This window comes from Arachis hypogaea, chromosome 19 (assembly GCF_003086295.3).
Source record: "Arachis hypogaea cultivar Tifrunner chromosome 19, arahy.Tifrunner.gnm2.J5K5, whole genome shotgun sequence".
Lineage (NCBI taxonomy): Eukaryota > Viridiplantae > Streptophyta > Magnoliopsida > Fabales > Fabaceae > Arachis > Arachis hypogaea.
This window is the reverse complement of record NC_092054.1, coordinates 150,216,807-150,235,860: the sequence shown is the minus strand read 5'-3', so window position 1 is coordinate 150,235,860 and position 19,054 is coordinate 150,216,807. Positions and strand designations below refer to the sequence as shown.

The 19,054-nt window shown below is 34.8% G+C and overlaps 3 protein-coding genes across 8 annotated transcripts; 1 reads left to right on the top strand and 2 right to left on the bottom strand.

Annotated features, from left to right (window-relative positions):
* Positions 1 to 369: 369 nt before the first annotated feature.
* On the top strand, positions 370 to 3,214 carry LOC112776714 (UDP-rhamnose/UDP-galactose transporter 6). Its single transcript, XM_025820949.3, has 6 exons — positions 370 to 690; positions 1,042 to 1,286; positions 1,491 to 1,675; positions 1,756 to 1,956; positions 2,162 to 2,323; positions 2,650 to 3,214. Exons 2-6 carry the CDS (start codon positions 1,157 to 1,159, stop codon positions 2,938 to 2,940), a joined length of 969 nt encoding a protein of 322 aa, XP_025676734.1. The 5' UTR covers positions 370 to 690; positions 1,042 to 1,156; the 3' UTR covers positions 2,941 to 3,214.
* A 968-nt stretch (positions 3,215 to 4,182) lies between these two features.
* LOC112776715 (small ribosomal subunit protein uS13z/uS13y/uS13x) lies at positions 4,183 to 6,788 on the bottom strand. The gene is made up of 4 exons (XM_025820950.3): positions 5,897 to 6,788; positions 5,537 to 5,697; positions 5,130 to 5,318; positions 4,183 to 4,501 (listed from the first exon to the last, which is right to left on the bottom strand). The coding sequence occupies exons 1-4, from the start codon at positions 5,897 to 5,899 to the stop codon at positions 4,396 to 4,398; spliced, it is 459 nt and encodes a 152-aa protein (XP_025676735.1). The 5' UTR covers positions 5,900 to 6,788; the 3' UTR covers positions 4,183 to 4,395.
* A 588-nt stretch (positions 6,789 to 7,376) lies between these two features.
* On the bottom strand, positions 7,377 to 18,081 carry LOC112776713 (protein GIGANTEA). Of its 6 annotated transcripts, none has more exons than XM_025820945.3 (15): positions 17,651 to 18,081; positions 16,871 to 17,087; positions 14,522 to 14,593; positions 14,312 to 14,366; positions 14,015 to 14,157; positions 13,538 to 13,812; positions 12,653 to 12,708; positions 12,164 to 12,404; positions 11,927 to 12,077; positions 11,483 to 11,692; positions 9,833 to 11,380; positions 9,441 to 9,509; positions 8,984 to 9,202; positions 8,294 to 8,386; positions 7,377 to 8,144 (listed from the first exon to the last, which is right to left on the bottom strand). In XM_025820945.3, the coding sequence occupies exons 2-15, from the start codon at positions 16,970 to 16,972 to the stop codon at positions 7,845 to 7,847; spliced, it is 3,534 nt and encodes a 1,177-aa protein (XP_025676730.1). In that variant the 5' UTR covers positions 16,973 to 17,087; positions 17,651 to 18,081; the 3' UTR covers positions 7,377 to 7,844. The 6 variants fall into 6 exon arrangements, with proteins under 6 accessions (XP_025676730.1, XP_025676732.1, XP_025676733.1 ...); XM_025820947.3 differs by having other exon boundaries at positions 16,871 to 17,048; XM_025820948.3 differs by having other exon boundaries at positions 16,871 to 17,006.
* Positions 18,082 to 19,054: the final 973 nt, after the last annotated feature.

Sequence of the window (19,054 nt, the reverse complement as noted above, 5' to 3'; positions counted from 1 at the left end):
TATATTGAATTGAGGAATGTTAGGAGAACAGTAATTTTTGTGATTTGTAGTCATCAAATAGCCATCAATGATGATTTTAATAATGTGAAATTTCATCCAATGGCTCACTTTTCTTTGCTGATTACATGCTGGCCAGAATTTAATAAAGTTGCTGGCCCTAGACTTTTCTTATTGAATATCATGTGTGCGAGTTAACATTTTATATCATCAACAAAAATTATTAATTAAATGACAAAATAACAAAAATAATTAATTTATAATTTTTAAATAATTAATTTAAAAAGTAATCAAATTTTTAGCAACTAATTTGATCAGTTACCTCGATTTTAACACTCATAATAAAAATACAGATGTTACTTCAATTAATATGTCTTTAGTTTCTTATAAACACTCCACACTTATATTTATTTTTTCTTCCGAGTAAAATTATCGCAAATTTTTCTTTTATGGTAGCAGATGAATTTGATGAAGGAAAACATTAACCCGTCAAAACTGTATAATGTAGTAATTGTATTTTTAATAATAATGATAATAAATCTTTCTAGTTAGTAGAGAGCATAAACATATGAACCTTGGCTTCTTCTTTCTTAATCTTAAGATAACATTCCATTCACGCCATGCAGATTCTTCTCTTCTTCGCTGCTTAGCAATAGCGTGTTCCTATATCTCAATGCTCCAATGCCATTCACGGTTTGCTTCTTCTTAATCCACAAAAACTCAATTCAATCTTATCACTTTCTCATTTCTTATTAATTAATTTTCAACGATACGCTTCTGGATCTGGGAACCGATTTGGATCTGTTTGTTCGTAATGAATTAGGATAATACGATTGTTAAATCCAGATTTTTTTTTTAATTTTTTTTATTTTTTTGGTGTAACATAGTAATCGCCCAGAAATTCCAAGCTGCAATTGGAATTGGAATTCTTTTGGCGTAGAATTGTATTGGTTTTGTTTAGAAAGCTATTGATTGTTTTAATCATAGTGTTCATCTTTTTTGCACCCTCAAATGTTAAGATTTCGTGATCTTCCATTTTTCCAGGCTTATTTCTTTGTTCAAATGGATTGAATTCTGCACATCATTTCACTGTGTATGGAACACTATGGAGGCTAATTAGAAAATATTGGTGTTAAATTGCGAAAACTCGAAAAAGAACATGGCTACAGCTACCAAGGCTGAAAAGAAGGCTGCAGTGGATGCAGCTGCATGGGTGTTCAATGTTGTCACCTCTGTTGGTGTTATAATTGTCAACAAAGCTTTGATGGTCACTTATGGCTTCAGTTTTGGTAAAATCCCTTTTCCAGTTTTACCTGACATTTCTGTTATTGCTCTTTGTGTTGTCTTTCCCCTTTGAAAAAGTTTAATTTCTATGCACTGATAATTTGAACAATGCATGGAAGGTAAACTCTGTTTGATATACCAATACCATATAAGGATTTAGTATTAGTTTCTTGGATTCTCTTAATAACATTTGGCTATACTTCCCGCAGCTACAACATTAACAGGTCTTCATTTCGCTACGACAACTTTGATGACAACCGCATTAAAGATGCTAGGATATGTCCAGCCGTCTCACTTGCCATTGTTTGAACTTCTAAAATTTGTGTTCTTTGCTAACTTCTCTATTGTTGGAATGAATGTGAGCCTAATGTTGAACTCAGTGGGATTCTACCAAGTGAGTTGGGATGTTATTTAGCTATTGGTCTATCAATAAATAGAGTTTGTAATTTAATTTTACCATTTCACCATTGGCAGATTGCTAAGTTGAGCATGATCCCTGTATCCTGCCTATTTGAAATTGTTTTCGACAAGATTCGGTATTCAAGAGACACGAAACTGAGCATACTTGTTGTCCTTATTGGTGTCTCTGTTTGCACCGTAACTGATGTGAGCGTTAATTCAAGAGGATTCATTGCTGCCTCTATAGCAGTATGGAGCACTGCTCTGCAACAGTATGTAAGTGTGACATTCCTCTTCATGTGATGCATTACATCTGTTCAACTGAAATGGCATGATTCAATCATAATATATTCATTACGAATGCATACACACTACACACTATGAAGCGAACTAATGTAGTCTTATAAATTATGCTTTTAGAAATTATGCTATTTATAAAAATGTTACTGATGTGGGTGTTTCTCAAATCCTTTATGTGCAGTACGTTCATTATCTTCAACGGAAATATTCGCTAAGTTCTTTCAACCTTTTAGGACACACAGCACCTGCTCAGGCTGGAACACTACTGTTGATAGGCCCTTTCCTAGATTATTGGTTGACAAACAACAGAATTGACAAGTATGCTTTCAACTTTGGCTCCTTGGTAAGTACTGCATCACAAAAAGTTATCTCAATCTATGGATATGTAGATAAGAGCATATTATGATGAATGACTTGATCTGTTAAGTCATTGATTTCTCCATCAAGTGTATGTATATAACTCAACTGCTAATGATTGAATTTCTGTGTATAATTTTTACACTGACAATGTGTATAAATTAAATCCTTTCCTTCTTCCCATAATCTGTGATTTAAATTGAATCAATGGAGCCAACTCTATTAGTTTCTTGTCATAATCTGCTGTCATTTTTGGATGAATAAGAAATTGATCCTAACTGAGCATCTCAATTCTGATGTTGATTTTGGCAGATGTTCATAGTTCTGTCATGCACCATAGCAGTTGGCACAAACCTCAGCCAATTCATCTGCATTGGGAGATTCACTGCTGTGTCGTTCCAAGTACTAGGACACATGAAGACAATACTTGTTCTAGTGATGGGATTCTTATTCTTTGGTAGGGATGATCTCAATCTCCATGTGGTTCTAGGAATGGGGATTGCCGTGTTCGGAATGATATGGTACGGCAATGCCTCATCCAAGCCCGGTGGAAAGGAGCGATGGAGCCACGCTCTCCCCACCAACAAAACAGAACCACGATGATACCATGATTGTGATTTCGTTGGTGAAACCTGAGCTCACCAAGAAAGAAAGAAAAAGAAAGAGAAATATAGATAGTTAGGTCCTTGGAAAGAATTTTTTTATTTGAAATCAGAACCCCCAGGGGTTCTAAATTATTTCAGCCCCATTTTTGTAATTCTTTGAAATTTCTTAGTTTTGGTCTCGGTGGATATTTCCTGGTAGGTGCAGGTTCCCTGCCATGATGGAAAAAATATTTATTATTCGGTTTAGCTAATAAATTCCTTTTGAAGCCTCAGTTTAGAGAGAGTTGAAGGGTATGTTTGGTTCTTCCATTCCTATCCAATGCTGTCAATAGATTAAATACCCTCGTCATTTGCCCAACACTTTAGGTTCTGTTGTTATGAGACAAAAACAGAGAGATAGAAACAGAAATTTGGGGAAGAAATCGTATTTGGGCGTATAGACAGAAAATTAAAATTTAGCCAAAATTCTTGTTCACTTAGGACTAAGATAATTTTTGAAGTCAGGTAATATTTTTTTCTTTTTCCAAAACTATCATCACTCCCTTCTCTCCCTCGCCCTCCTTTCTGTTGTTGCCGCCTTCACCCTCCCCCACGGCACCTGTTTCTCCTCCTTCCATGCCAACGATAACAAAGACAACAGGGCCTCAAAACAAGACAATCTCTGTTTGTTTTCCCTGCAATGCTGTCACCTCCAACGGCACCCACCCAACGCAGACACTAGGGCACACCACCAAAACCTTAATGGTGCTGCTGTATCAAAAACTAGATGACTTGCAAAAGCTGAAACCATTGCCTTCCCTACCTAGCAATAATTTCCAACCATGGCCTAGTGAAAAAGATAAGGACGAAAAACACAGAATCATGAAGATGAACAATTCCAGTTTTTATTTGAAGGAAGAACCGTGGTTAAGAAAAAGTTACAAGGTGAAAATAACAAAGGTCTTTTTTTGTAACTTAAATTTGAGACAATTGCTTTTATATGTCGGTCTCAAATTTCCTCTTTCTGTCTTCATATTTCCCTCCCGAGGCAAAATCCAAATAATCCTTCTTCGGTTAATTCTCTTCATTTTCAATTGTGAATGCAATATAATACATAACACTCGTATAAGAAAAACCAAGCATAACAATAATAATAAAAAGTAAAGAACTCATTTGCTCAGGTAAAATATATCCCATCGTAATTTTGGCTTCACTGCTGTTACTAATCGATAATCATTTGAAAGTATTTTGTTAGGCCAACTTTCTGTTAAAACGCAACTTAATACTATTGGATCGGAAGTCTGATAAATCTTAAAATATCATCATAATTCAACTAAATGGAAGCTTAAAACAAATAACCAACAAAATTGAAATTGTCAAGAGAGAGCATATAACCAAAAAACGGCATCGGTGTGTAAAACATATGTCTGCCTCTTCAACAATATCTAATTTCCAAAAACCAAAATATAACAGTTTAACGCTTCTTGGATACACCAACAGTCTTTCCCCTACGGCCAGTGGTCTTGGTGTGTTGGCCACGAACTCGGAGGCCCCAGTAGTGCCTCAAACCACGGTGATTTCTGCATAGTAGTGTCAATGTGGGACGATAAAGCTGTTAGAACTTTAAAACTAACCAATGCATAAAGCATAAATTCACCAGTGATTGATTATGCTGCATATAACGTGATAAACGAAATGAAGGCGAAAAAATAACACAGGTATTATATAATAAAATATCAGAACATATTAACTTGACAGTAATTTCTTTGGTGAAGAGTAGAATTGGGTGAAGAGTGAAGATTTTTCCTAAATTTAGAATGAACATGGGCATTACACATGATAAATTTTTATTGGTGAATTTTTCCTATTCTGAAAAAAAAAAGCAATCTTCACTCTTCACCTTAGCATTACCCTAACTTGAAATATAAACTGCACTGTTGTAATTGTAACAAAAACTATCAATTTTATAGATCACATCATGATTGATAGCTAAACCAAAATATACAATCAACAAAAGCGAGTGACCTAATTTAATTTAAAGAGATGAACTTCATAAAGATTAAGACAAGTATGTCACCCATGTCTTATAAACTATATATGCGAAAAGAGACAGAGACAGCGAGCAAATTCATTCCAAATTAGTTGGAACAAACAGGACAAAACAATTCAACAATTCTAAATAAAAATTCATTTAGAGTTGAGTGAGACCTGATTTTCTTGAGTCTCTCCAAGTCATCCCTGAGCTTCATGTCGAGAGCGTTGGACACAACCTGGGAGTACTTGCCATCCTTGTAGTCCTTCTTCCTGTTGAGGAACCAATCTGGGATCTTGAATTGCCTTGGGTTGGCAACCACAGTCATCAGATTATCAAGCTCAGCAGCACTCAGTTCACCAGCTCTGCCCAAACCATCATCACAGGCAACAAAAACCATACCCTATCAGATAATTTGGCCTTATATCCTAATGTCTATAGTCTATAATTTCAATCATTAGTAAGATAACTAATGCCACAACTTATCTTATGATATCATATACATATACAAGACCTGTTGAGTTGTTATTTATAAACCATAAATTATTTCTTTGTCCAACATAAAAGGAGGAAGGTAAGGTACCTCTTGTTCATGTCGATATCGGCCTTCTTACAACAGATGTTAGCAAATCGCCTTCCGATACCTTTGATGGAGGTCATAGCAAACATAATTTTCTGCTTCCCATCTACGTTTGTGTTCAGAACACGAAGAATGTGTTGGAAATCCTCGTTCGCCACCAGAGACTACAATACCGGAGCCAAAACAAAATGTCGGAAACCAACAAAAAGGGATTCGAATATGAAGAGACAAGTAACAGTTACGAAACTACAGCAGCTAAATAAAAATTGCATCTTTATTTCAAATCAGCGGAACAATCACCGCACACGAGAGAGAGAGAGAGAGAGAGAGAGAGAGAGAGAGAGAGAGAGAGAGGGAACGCACCATTTTGGATGAAGAATGAGTTGGGAGAGAGTGAAGGATTGATGGCGCCGAAGCTGAAACTCTTGGGCGATTGAAGATGCAGAGATTCTAGGGTTTGGGAGTGAAATGCGATCTTATATAGTGTGCTGCGCTCAGGGTTTTGTTCACTGTACAGGGTGAACTATGATTTGAATGACAAGTTTGCCCCTCAATGTGCTTACTACGACAGCGTTTCGTATATCTTGGGCTTTAAGTCCTTTGGGCTTAACCAAAAACAAAATAAAAGTAACCACTTTTTTCATTAGGTATCTATCATTTCAGACAAACACTAAGGTGGGTTTGGTACCATGAAAACAAAATTGCATTTAGTTTACGTTTTTTATTTTTAGAATTTTGTAAAAGAATAAATAAAACAGTAAAGACAACAAATAGAAGGTGAATATTCTAATAAATATTCTATAATTATTTTCATATGAAAATATTTTCTTTTGACTATTGGATGATATATTATTAGCTTTGATTTTGTCATTTTAGCATGTTATAAAAGTATTATCTTTATTTAAAAGCATAATTATTTTTTTAAAATCGTTATTCTTTTCTTATAAATCGCGCTTTTAAAATATAGCTAGACAATATATTCACGAAAAGATACTTTTAATATTTTTATTAGAGTAAGTGCCTAATTAGAATCTCTTAATAAAAATCACTTGTTTTATTGGGTATTTATCATTGACTACGATTCTACGAATACTAATTGCTTGTTAGTTTGTTGGCACTTGGATGGGTTAAATAGGGATAGTTAACCCAAAAATCTAAGACTTTTCCATGTATGTCCACAAAAATCTGTTTAACATACTACATGCTTCGCTATCTATCTTAAGACGTGTTTGTTTCTAGACCAAAAAAAAAAAAAGGACGTATTTGTTTTTATTGAAAAATTGAAATGCTATTTCACTTCTTCTTTTAAAAAAAGTATATTATTTGTACGAAAAATCAATACTTATTTTGAAGGAAGCAACGGTAGGTTAAAACAGCTCGATTAGAATGCTAGGAATTAAAATTCATTTGAGTTAAATTCTTTTTCTTACTTTAGAATAGTTAAAAATTAATGATTTAAATTGCTGTCAGAATTTCAATTCTCATTTTTTCTTCATTTGTAACAGATTTCCAAATCAATTCTCACACGCTTCAAATTTAATATGTCAAATATCAAAAATTGAATTTCATTCTATTAATATATTATAATCATTCCAAAATTATAGAATTGAGTTTCAAATAAAAATAAATTCTTTCGTTAAAAAAAATAGAATTTTTTTCTCATATTAAATAATTTCCAAACAAGCTACCAATACCTCACAGTGTTCTCTTAAAAACGAGTTGCAACTTCTAAGTCAATTCACTAGGCATATTAGTTCCTTAATGTTTCATGAGAAAATTGTGTCTTGTTGGAATACCGTATAAATGTTGTTGCTATATTAAAACGTAAAAAAAACCAAAGTGATGATGCCAAAGATTAAATGTCACACAACTTTATAGATAGATTAAAAGTAAACCAGCTGAACACAGACTCATCATACAGTTAGATTTAAATGTCATTACAAGCCAAATCAACATAAGCAACACATACAACATAAGACAAGGATTAAAAAGTGGTTTTTAGTTAATGTACAAATTTCTTCTACCGAGAGCATAAGCACAATCATTAGCATGCAGTCCACTGTGAGAACTTCTGATCCAGGTTCAGAAACAGCACATTAAAGCATAATACAAAATTAGCTTTTCTTTTCTGTATAACCAAACTGGAATCAGGACTGTGGCATTTTTAACAGGACTAGCACATGATGTTACTTATTTTGCAACCCCGTTAGTTCCAAAAGCATAAATGACATCTGTTTCTATAACAAAGTCTAGGCAAAAAATTGTCATAGACTAAGATGGTTTTACATGATTTCACTTTCACTTTTCATGTTCATATGGTAATGGTACAGCCTAATTCTTTTGCTGCGGTATTGAGATACTTTATAGACAACTCATTCGAAAGTCCACTGTGAGCTTCCCATGTCAAGCATTTTTCTATGTCAGCTTGCCAGTCAGTGACATCCAAATTGAAGTATGGATAAGAGGGGTCGGGGATGCCGTTTATTTGCGGCGGTTTAGGACCAGATCTGATCGAGCCTGTATGCAAGATGTCCCGAAGAACCGAAATGCTCAGCGCACGGACATGTGCACTTGGATGGGAGAGGCATCTAACAGTGGCTGATAGGCGGCACTACATGTGGTATATTCACACAGAGATCAGTAAACAATCTATAGAATAACTAATAAAGCACATAAAACAAGTTAGAAATTCATATTCATGTTAATGCCATAATTTCATTAACCATATGTTAGCCAAGTTAGAAAAAGATGTTTGGTTACCTTTAACAGGTTTGAAAGGCCATCCGCCACTGCCAATCCAGATTCACCCAACTCGAGCACAGGCTGTACTGCTCTAGCTGTTACTTCCAGCAGCTGGTCATCATTATCAAATATTGAGAATTTGAGATACTAATATCAGTAAAAACATAGGAAATGCCAAATCCATCCTTCAAAGTGCCAGAAGTTGGTGCTAAATGTTAATCGGTCACAGGATGAATGTGTGCATTGACTTATGTTTTCACACCGAACAACAACAACAACAAAGCCTTGTCCCACTAGGTGGGGTTGGCTACATGGTCAAATGACTCCGTTGAGTTCTATCATGTATCATGTATACAGAGAGACTGTTTTCACACCGAACAACCATGACAAATATCTTGATATGCAATCAGTGTATAGAATTTTACAATATCAACTAATCAGATGCTGTCATGTGTACGACTTGATGACAATAATCAAATAAGTTTTTTGGCATAGCTAATTTGAATGGATTTAAAGAGTTAACATAGAATTCAATGACAATAAATAATATAATCTAATAGAAGAAAATTCCTGTGATTATAATTTTCCACCATCATGTGACCAGGAACTGAGTCTATTGCTTTTTAACTTGTTAGTAAAGCAACTAGTTTCACTAGTAACTGAATTGAACTTCAAAATCAAAGAAAAGCTAATGTTGTAAAATGCTACCTCCAGCTGTGGTAAAGTACAAGCTTCTCCATCAACCAGCATACCATCTGTGGCTCGTAGCAGCAAATCTGACGCACTTGCCAAAATTACCAATGACTCTGCACTATCATGATTCCTCATTAGCTCCACTATCAATTTCACGATCCGCTGATTGACTCTCCACATCTTCTGACCCAGATCATCATCCTTGGCAATCCATGGCTGCAATTCCCTCTCCGCCTGACAAGCAACAAGCCGCAGAAAGTGACTAAACAGATGAAATTTTCGAAACAAAGATAATACAGAAAAAGACAACTGATAAAGAAAGTATAGGTGAGATCTTCAGCATCAGATATTTGAACTTCATAGGCATTATGAGGCAATTCTAAAAGTAATTCTTAATTCTTCTTGTCAATTATATACTCATTCTTTTAAATTATGATTAAATAAATTAAAGGTAATAAGGCGAAATTTGGACCTGAAGAACAACTGCTGTTGCTGCTTTTGTTGGTGACGCTGATACAACATTGCATAATGCATCAACAACCTACATAAAAAATAAATAAATAAATAAAATAAAACCCAGTAATGATCCTTTTTAGCAGCACTAAGGAAATTAATGACATATCTTGCTATCTGAATCGACTATAAAAAGCTTTTTAATGTCTCTTATTGGGGTATTGTCTTTGTCTCATTTTCAATAATCTTTTTCTCCTTTTAAAAAGTCTATCTCCCCATGATTAACAAAATCATAATTGTTATATCAACAAAAGTTTGGTTTCAGAACTCTAGGTCAATTTAAAAGAATCACCAAAAACATAAAGAAAAAAGGATAACACAGTTTGTAATGTACAATTTGTGCACTTGTACCTGCCTCCAGCCCTGTTGGGCAGAAGTGCTTTCTGCACAAGGTTGAGTTTCAGGGGAAGCAATCAACTTGTGCCATAGTAGTGAAACAACAGAGAAGCATAATTCTTGTTTCTCTGCCAGCATGGATCTGAGGAAAATTTGTGCATTGCAACTCAATCCTATATGTCTGTCCATTGTAAGAAAGTTGGCGAGATCAGAAGCATCCAATGGAAAACCTGTGACACCTTTACCTAAGGTACACCCTCCTGATGCTTCATTTGAACAAGAAGTTTTATCAGATTTGCGGTTAAGTTTTGATGGACCCGAATCTTCCAAAGTAGTAATAGATGTTTGCCTAGGGTCAAAGCAGCTACTACTTTCACACTGATTGTGTCTTTTACTACCAAGAGAAACAACAGAGTCCTTCCAAGTAGGTGCATGAATTAACGTAGCTTCTAATGGCTCTGCTTTGATAACTATAGACGCTACGGCTTTGCTATGAATATCTATGAGATTATACAAGGATGATGCTCTGGAGTGAATTTCATTGTCCCATTTGCACCGAATCAGAACAGAAAGAGCATGCATGCAAGCTTTGGACCGTCTAAATAGTTCAGAGACATGTGCAGCAACCATAGCTGCAGCGACTATCTCATTTGAGCTGTAACTCCATGGAGTGCCAACTGATGACGGCTTCAATGAAAACAAAGCCTCCAAAATTGCTAAGATTCTGTGAGTATGGCGTATAGCTGAGTCTACGCCGTTCTGCAACTCATGTGACGTTCCATTTATTCTAAAAGGCTTGGCTATATCTTTTACATTGTTGGAATCTGAATGATTATTCCCCCGTGAAATCAGAGGGAACAATTGAAGCTCACAGGCAAGAGCACAAACAGCAGCCAGAACATAAGAATCAAATGCTGCTATAGGACCTTGCTTCTTCATTTTCCTATTTCTAGTTTCTTTCTGAATTTCAGACACAGCATGCAAGTCCTCAATGATTTCCTCGGCTGAATAATTGTCCTCACCTCTCGGCCTCTTGCTTCCGCTGAATTGTGCTTCATGACTAACGCAGACAGTTAAGACTACGAAAAGCAGGCGTGAGGCGAGCTCAACAGAAGCACATGATTCTAAGAAAAGTGAATGAACCATCGTGCGGAGTTCTGCTACAGCAAGGTTTTTGGAGGCAGACCCCACTCCAAAGAGGTACTTTGATTTTCTGTTTTGTTCTCTAGTGGTGTCAGACGGAAAGGTCCTCTGAAGAATAGCTTCCACTGTAGCAGCAAATATTTTCATAAGACATGCCTCCGATGGGCTTCCGCGTGGAAGGTATTCGAGGACCTTAAGTAGGGGGATGTATAAATTCCATGATAGTATAGGAGGTTGTAGTGGAGTTGCAACTATAATCTCTGGAAGATCAACAGCTGAGGAACTTGTAGGAATCAGGCCATAAGCAGCTTCCCAAATGGTGCAAATTCTCCATTCAACCTCTGGGCCATGTGCACACAGCATGGATGCGATGCCTTGTGCAGTAGCCTCCATGGAGGCTTCTGCTGCAGGAACTTCTATCTGATCAACACTTATAAATTTCAGCATGTGGAAAGAATTTTTCTGATGTGGTTTACAAAATAAGAATGAAAAAAATATATGTAACTGACAAAAACTAACAACCTGCTTTTTGTAGGAAGAGATATAACCACCCAAGGGTTCATGTTGGACTTCTACTCCATCAACTTGCCTAAGAGGTGGGAAAAGTAATGCGGGCTGGGAAAGTACACGAAAAAGCAAAGCTGCTGCGGCATCAGCAGCTATGCCTGCTCTCATGGACATTGCAGTCCCTATTGCACGCAAGAAATGCAAATGCATCCAATTTCTAGGAAGCTGCATCAAAGGAACAGTAAAGTTCATCAGCCAATTAGCTTTAAGTCTTTCACAAGGTTTCTTCAAATGAAAACATCACAATACACAATTATTTTAGAAATAAGAGTGCAACTTTTCTTCTTGATCCAAAAATCAAGCAACTTACTCATACTTGCCAAAATATTAACTTAGGTTTTCATTAATGTAGCAACAAATTATTTTGTGATTTTGCTATAAGATTTTATAGTTTATTACCCTTATGCCTGAAGCATAATCTTCAGCAGCTCGAAGAAGCTCCACAAGCTGTACAGCAGCATCAAGTGCATCTGGGGCCCATGATGGTGGTGCTTCTAAGAGTCCAAGAAGAAGTCTCTGTGTAGCACTTGGAGTAGCAATGGCATAGTATCTGCAAAAGTCATGTGTATACATTTACGCAGGCAGATGACTTTATGAACAAGTAAATAACACAAAAAGTATTGAGTCTAGAATAACCTATGAAATAAGCGTGCATATGGCTCTAGAGCTGGTAATCCAGCAACTAGATGCTCATCTAGAGCTGTTGTTGGTGGAGGAAGCAAAAGGGCAGGGACAGCAGCTGCTGTTAAAGTAGCAGTCTCATAGCGAGCAACTTCATCATCACAAACACTTAATATAACACCGGCACCATTGGCAACAGCCCATCTTGGAGTCGAAGGCACAAGTTGAGGATGCTTCCCGGAACCACGTGAAGAAGCTAAGAGAAAATTCATGCATGAGAACATTAACTTAGGAATAGTCTTGAAAAATTAATAGATCAACAAGATCTTATCAATTTTGGATTAACTGAGAAAGTGGTAGATGTGATAGTGTAGATAAAATAAAAACAGGGAAGATGAACATGAACATGTAGGCCAATGCCTAATCCGTGTTATGAGGCACATATTATGATGCATAAATTTCATTGACAGAACTTCTATATTAAATAACTGGAATTCAATGTACCAGTTGTTGGGGGCTTGAGTTCTCCTGCAGCATATTTACCCATAACACCACTGCACCTGTGAACATAGATGGCAAGATCCATTGACATCAGCAAAATGTACTTAGTACCAGGAATAACGATAATATGGTAAACAGGAAATAGTTCAAATTAATAAAGTAGAACAAAGAAGAAATTGCAGACCCTTGGCCTCAGTTAAAACATACACGATACAGTTCCTAACGTGTCCCCAAGGATAAGGCCTAGCCCAGTCAACACCTAGGATGTTTTTCCTCTTGGTTACATAGCTCTAGGAGTGGATTCCCATCCTCTTATATGTTACATATTAAATAAATTGTTCTTATAGTGAAATAATTGCTGTTCTAAACTTATTTTAATTTCCCATGGTTACTTGACAAAACTTTTGAATGCAGTGTATAACTTCACATAAAAGGATTAAGAATGGCAATTGGTACTCCACTCGAACTAACTTTCAAACATTCCCTCAAATAGCAGGTAGATCAACACATAAATATTGTTGCAAGCGCAATGGGATCAACTGACATAGGTTGGTTCATCTGATCAGTCTTTTGCTCACATATGACCATGACTTGGGTTCAACTCTCAAGTTCTCCTAATGGTGGTGAGCTATACATATCTTCGTAAGCACTCCTTGGTTTGAAAGTTGGTGTTTGTTTTAGTTTGGTTTCTGAAATTTGTGTACCAAGAAATATGGTTGACTTTAAGGTCAAACCTTCAAGCTGAATCAAGCAGGACCATGAAACCCCTAGAACTAGCTAAAGCACACATACATACAAGATTAACATCATCTACCGAATTCAATGGGCTAAATAATATGCTGCTAGCTCGTTATGCATATTTCGGACTTTTTTTAAAAGAACACTCACCATCTGAAATAGTCACTTCTAATGCCTACAGGTGCAGCCAGCAATATATCAGTAATCCATGGGGACAGAGGCCTTATTGGTTTTTTCTCTTGCTGTATCAAAGAATTTTGAACAGACTTCCCATCAACCGAGTCACTAGTGGTCGCATGGCTGCCACTGCTGCTTCTTTCTGATTCACCATATTGCCTTTCGGTCTTGAATATTGGGCGATTGTAATGAGTTAAAATTCTCAAAATTTCACCACACGCCAAAGCCCATTGTTCTGAGTATTCATTCTGCGAATATATGCAAAGCACAAATGTAAAACTCTTTTCAAATACTGAAGCTGAATAACTGCCATATTTAGTAATTAAGAAACTAGAATACAGAACAAGAGTAGATTCGAAAAATAAATAAAGGCAAGATGAATTAAACAGCAAGAAGACTTTAGTAAGAAATTGAATTCTACATACAAATCAAATTATGAAGCAATTATACCTCACTCTTTGGGGAGACTAAAGATATGAACGAAGCGAATGGAGGGCTGCTCTTATAGTAGACTATCGTGCCATCAATAATGCATGAAATAATTGGAAGTACAACTGCATGCCCATGCTCTGGATGATGAAGAACAAATGTTGCTGGACATACAAGCAAATACATAAAGTAGTTAACATGTAGTAGAAGTAAATTAACTGTAATCTGAGACTAACATGAATTAAATGACCATGCCCATCAAAAATTAAATAAATAAATAAATAAAAATTAAACTAACATGGGATAGAGCATAAATACCCAAAACATCGTCAAAGAGAAGTATTTCCTGTGATGGATAACGGTTACGGATCAACTGCCAAATTAACATGTAACAATGAGTAGTTTTCATAGAAACTATTGGATTTCTCGTCAAAAAGATATTTCAACAAAAAAAATGAATATATGAAAATAACTAGTGTATAGTTCAGTTCAAGAGGTTTATTTGTAACATAAGTGCATTGTTCATACCTCAGCAATATCGTCAGCAAATTGCTCTGATGTAAATTGAATGAAGAACTCAACATATGCTGCAATTTGATCCTATGGAAAATCAAAAATAATGTCATAAGACCATGGAAGCAGAATTACAAGAAGCTTCTGCTCTAGCAAACAATGCAAGGTAGTTATACAATTCTTTACATGTGAATTTGGAGATAACGCCAAAAAATAACAATCTATTAAGTTATAAAAGAAACTGCCGAGAAATTAAATTGAAGAATTCAAGTCATTGGCATCATTCTGTTATCAACATATTATCCCATTTCTGGGACCTTTTTTCTTCAACAGAAGAAATGCAAGTAGACAGGACAAGTGCCCTCTAAAGAAAATCAAAATAAATAAATAATCAAATAAAATACAAATAGAAAACAGGAGCTTCACATCAAGTGAGCAAAGCCCGCAGTCCTCTCAAATCCAGCACAGAAAACCCTCTAAAACAAAGATTAGTTAAGCTACCATTAAGAAGTTGAGAATGATACAACTACTGCAATTAAGTCTTTTCCTAGTAGGTGTTGTATGGCTGATCAAGCAAAGCGCATCCTATCATACACCACCATAAATAACAAGACTTCAAACAGTCCCTCAGAAATGACCTATGAGAATGTGCTCCAAACTCTGATGATTAATCAAACAGTCACCAAGCTTCCCAGAGTACCACACTTGTAGCCTTGTAGGTAGTATCATGCCAAAATTAAAATATAGAGATGCATCCGTACATCTAGTTTCATTTATAGTCCGCATCATTTCAATTTATTTGAGATGCTTATAGTCCAAGTTGTCAAATAATACAACACTGAAGAATCTAACATCTCTTTAGAATTGATTATCTCCTAACACAGATGGTTTTGAAACTTTTGTTTGGATTTTCCAGGAACTTAAGGCGTTTAGGTTGTTGACATTTCAAGATCAAGTTCTTGAATATCCTTGTTTCTGTATTTTCCAACTAGGAATCATTTCAATTGTCAATCCTCACAGAAATCAAGTCCTTTTAAATATTACACATTTATTTGGTTTTCCATACCCTAGCATTGCTCAATAACACAGTTACTAGTAAATTGGCCACAACATTTAGTGTCAAGGCTTCAGCATCCTAGTAACTAAACAAGGATGGATGTGTTCAAGTTATAAAATTACACTGTTCACCCATTACCTGTTGAATCTGTGGCTTACCACTAGGACATATTTTGTAATTGCTAGTAAAAAAGTTCAGCCTTCCCAATTAAGCCTACAGGAATCTTGCCGATTCAACCTGAATTTGAAGCTACCCTACCTAATCCAACTTCAAAAAACTTTATGGATATGTAATTTCTACACTTTCAACAAAATTCCGGAAAATAATTTATGAAAAAAATGGAACAACTTTAGAAATTTCCAGAAGATTCATAAGATTAAACACATAGTTTTTCAATAATAATAATAATAATAAATAAGATACTAGTATTTTCTACAGTATAAAAGTATCCAACTGCAATATGATGCTTCCCAGGAATATTTTTAAAGTCAAACTCCGGATAAATCATCAATCATAATAAACAATTATGAACACCAGTAACAGTTACAAGTTACCAAGCTTTTTTCATTAACATCTAATGGAAAATATCAAACTTTCCTACATTCTATGCTCTCACAAGAATATTGCATCAGTGCCACACAGAACACTCTATGCCTCGGCTAATATCAGCACTCATCCGTCACACACGCTGTAAACCAAAAATTTGTGCATGATTGAAAATTCTTAGTTAGCAACCAAATTCGGCTCAATAGAATGTTATCAAACTATATCTCTTCACATATGGAATGATCCCATCATGCCACTGACCTATCATCCTTCTATAGTTCTACTCTTAATAAAACATCTGCTACCTTTCCCAAAGAATATTCATAGAGAAATTAAATTCCCCAAACGGCTTTAATTCTATAAGCCTTATAACAAACAGTGAAGCATCAAACGAAAAAATAATTATTACAATACATACATACACACGTACATATATACATATTTGCATACATGTGTAATACATGCATACATACACACACACAAATGAATATAGATTCCTTGTCAGTAATATTGTATTTACATAATCATTTTATATCATCATCAAGTTTGACTTTTGCATAAAGTATTTCAAAAGTCACATATATAGACATGTTGGATAGACTATGAGGTATTTCCAGAGGCTCTACCCATTTGAAGTGCCTATGAACTTCAAAATAGTGCAATCTACTTCAGAATGAACAATTAAAAAAAATCTTTTTAAGAGAATAATATTAGCTATTAAACATTAAGCAATGAAAAGGAAAAAAGCAGTAAGATGATACCTTTCTTTGTTGACCGTCCGGTGGGGGAGGCCAGAACAACGAGGAGTATTGAAGTCGGTCGATCCACCTTTCATTGGAAGCAGCCATTGAAGAAGAAGACATCTATGAACTTTGAAGGTTGTTCCCTTCTCTACCACTGATTACCAAAAGCAATTATCCACAATCCAGCCAAAACATGCTACCAATCAAGAATTAAGATATCGTAATTCAGCATTCCCTGCTTAGCATCAACTTTTTACCTTAGTATCCAATCCTTTCACCGAAAATTTTTCATTCAACTAAATATATTCCAGAAAGAGGGGGGAGGGGTGATTTTGCTTTTGACAGAAACCAGGTAGGTCTCAGAAAACTGTTAATAGCTGTTAAATTCAGAAATTTTAGCTGTTTCTATATGTGTATCAAATTTTAAAACTAACAATTTATTTCTGAGTTTCTTTTCACTATAAACATGCAAGAGAGTCTTCAAATCAATTTAAATAAAATAAAATAAAACCTCAGTAAAACAGAACAAATTATTCAAAAAATAGTACAGAAAATATGAAAAAAAATAAATTCAGAGACAGCGCCTTAATATCTATGAACAACTCAGATTCACCGCATAAAAATTTAAAATAAAATAAAAGAGGAAGGCCACTAAGGTAAAAGCACAAACACCAGGAACACAGCCAAACAAGTACACAAACTAAATCATCCGAAAAAAAAAACGAAAAAAAAATTGACAGCTGAAATTTCCAAAAAGGAGAAAAAGAATATAACGGGAAAAAGGAGAGAGCTATGTACCTGAGCAGTTTATAATTTCTATTATAAGGATGCGATCTCTTTGAGGAACTATCTTTGCTGATTTGGAAGGGTTCACAAAACTATTAACTGATGAAGCAAAACAAAAAAAGGGGGAAGTTTTCTTTGTTTTTTCCCCCGAAAATTTAACCGGAATAAATTTTTATGGAAGAAAAAAAAAATTCTGGAGGGATGGGGGTGGTGGTGGTAGTTTTGTGCTTCAGAGAGAGAGAGAGAGAGAGAGAGAGAGAGAATGAAAGAGAAGATCTTTAGGAGCTCTCACAACACAAGCTTAGATTGAGTGCATACGTGGCAATGATATTTTCCTCTCACCTCACAGGCTCTCTGTCACGTCATCATGTATGTATGTATGTATGTATACTCTCTCATGCACCATCATCATCATCTCATATCATATCACATGACATTGTTTCAAGTGTTATTATCGCTACTACTACTACTAAATACTAGTTTAATTACGATATTTCTTCATGTGTAACACCATATGTTGATTTCTCTGATACTTTAATAATTTTACATTTAAATAATATTTTTACTTTTATAAAATATAATTATCACTTCCATAATATTATATATATAACCTAGCCTATAAATATAATATTAAAAAAATCGGTGTATATAAATTTGATAAATGGCATAAACAAACTAAGATGACCTATAATATTACACTAATGTTTAAAGTTGTCAAACTCGTGAGTCTAAGTAAATTCGTGGAGCTAATATAAACTCGATTCGTGAGTTAACTCGTATACTCGTACGAGTTCACTTATTATGAAGTTTTTATATATATATCATACATAATGTATAATTACTCAATTCTAACCCTTTAAAATTAATAATATCAATCTTAAAGCATATAATAAATTAAAATAGTAGCACACATTATAACAAATACTTTAAAATACACATTTAAATTTTCTACAATTATTCTTATACAAATACAACATAGAACAGATAAAATTAAAAATTCTAAATCTGTAATACTAAATCTTTAATTGAACATTGAACAATATCAAATAATCAAATTAGAAACCCAAAAATTAATCAAATTATAAATTATACTAACACTGTAATTTACCAAAGCTGCAATACTAAAAGTAAAAAAAATATATATATATATAAATCTTTAACTCTACATGACTAAAATAATAAACATTTGACAATTCAACATTCAATATAACTTTAACAATCTGTTTACGACATATAATTAACTCTAATCAAAATAATTAATTACTAACAGCCATGAATGGGTGAACCATATGGCCATCTAATATAAACGATAAGTAATAAGCTAAAATTAGAAGTAATAAAATTTAAAAAGCAAAAAGAAAACCTAAATCAAGAAGCAAAGGCTCAAAGAAGGGACAAAGCCATACAAAAAATAGA

What these genes read in the sequence shown, in the direction of transcription:
- LOC112776714 (XM_025820949.3), top strand. Translation starts at nt 1,157, where the DNA reads ATGGCTACAGCTACCAAGGCTGAAAAGAAGGCTGCAGTGGATGCAGCT. An exon ending in ACTCAGTGGGATTCTACCAA is followed by an intron (nt 1,676 to 1,755) that starts GTGAGTTGGGAT and finishes CACCATTGGCAG; the next exon opens with ATTGCTAAGTTGAGCATGAT. An exon ending in GCACTGCTCTGCAACAGTAT is followed by an intron (nt 1,957 to 2,161) that starts GTAAGTGTGACA and finishes CTTTATGTGCAG; the next exon opens with TACGTTCATTATCTTCAACG.
- LOC112776715 (XM_025820950.3), bottom strand. An exon ending in GATATCGACATGAACAAGAG is followed by an intron (nt 5,319 to 5,536) that starts GTACCTTACCTT and finishes TGGTTTGGGCAG; the next exon opens with AGCTGGTGAACTGAGTGCTG. An exon ending in GAGAGACTCAAGAAAATCAG is followed by an intron (nt 4,502 to 5,129) that starts GTCTCACTCAAC and finishes ACTACTATGCAG; the next exon opens with AAATCACCGTGGTTTGAGGC.
- LOC112776713 (XM_025820945.3), bottom strand. Translation starts at nt 16,972, where the DNA reads ATGTCTTCTTCTTCAATGGCTGCTTCCAATGAAAGGTGGATCGACCGA. An exon ending in TCTCTTTGACGATGTTTTGG is followed by an intron (nt 14,158 to 14,311) that starts GTATTTATGCTC and finishes TTGTATGTCCAG; the next exon opens with CAACATTTGTTCTTCATCAT. An exon ending in TATGCACGCTTATTTCATAG is followed by an intron (nt 12,078 to 12,163) that starts GTTATTCTAGAC and finishes TGACTTTTGCAG; the next exon opens with ATACTATGCCATTGCTACTC.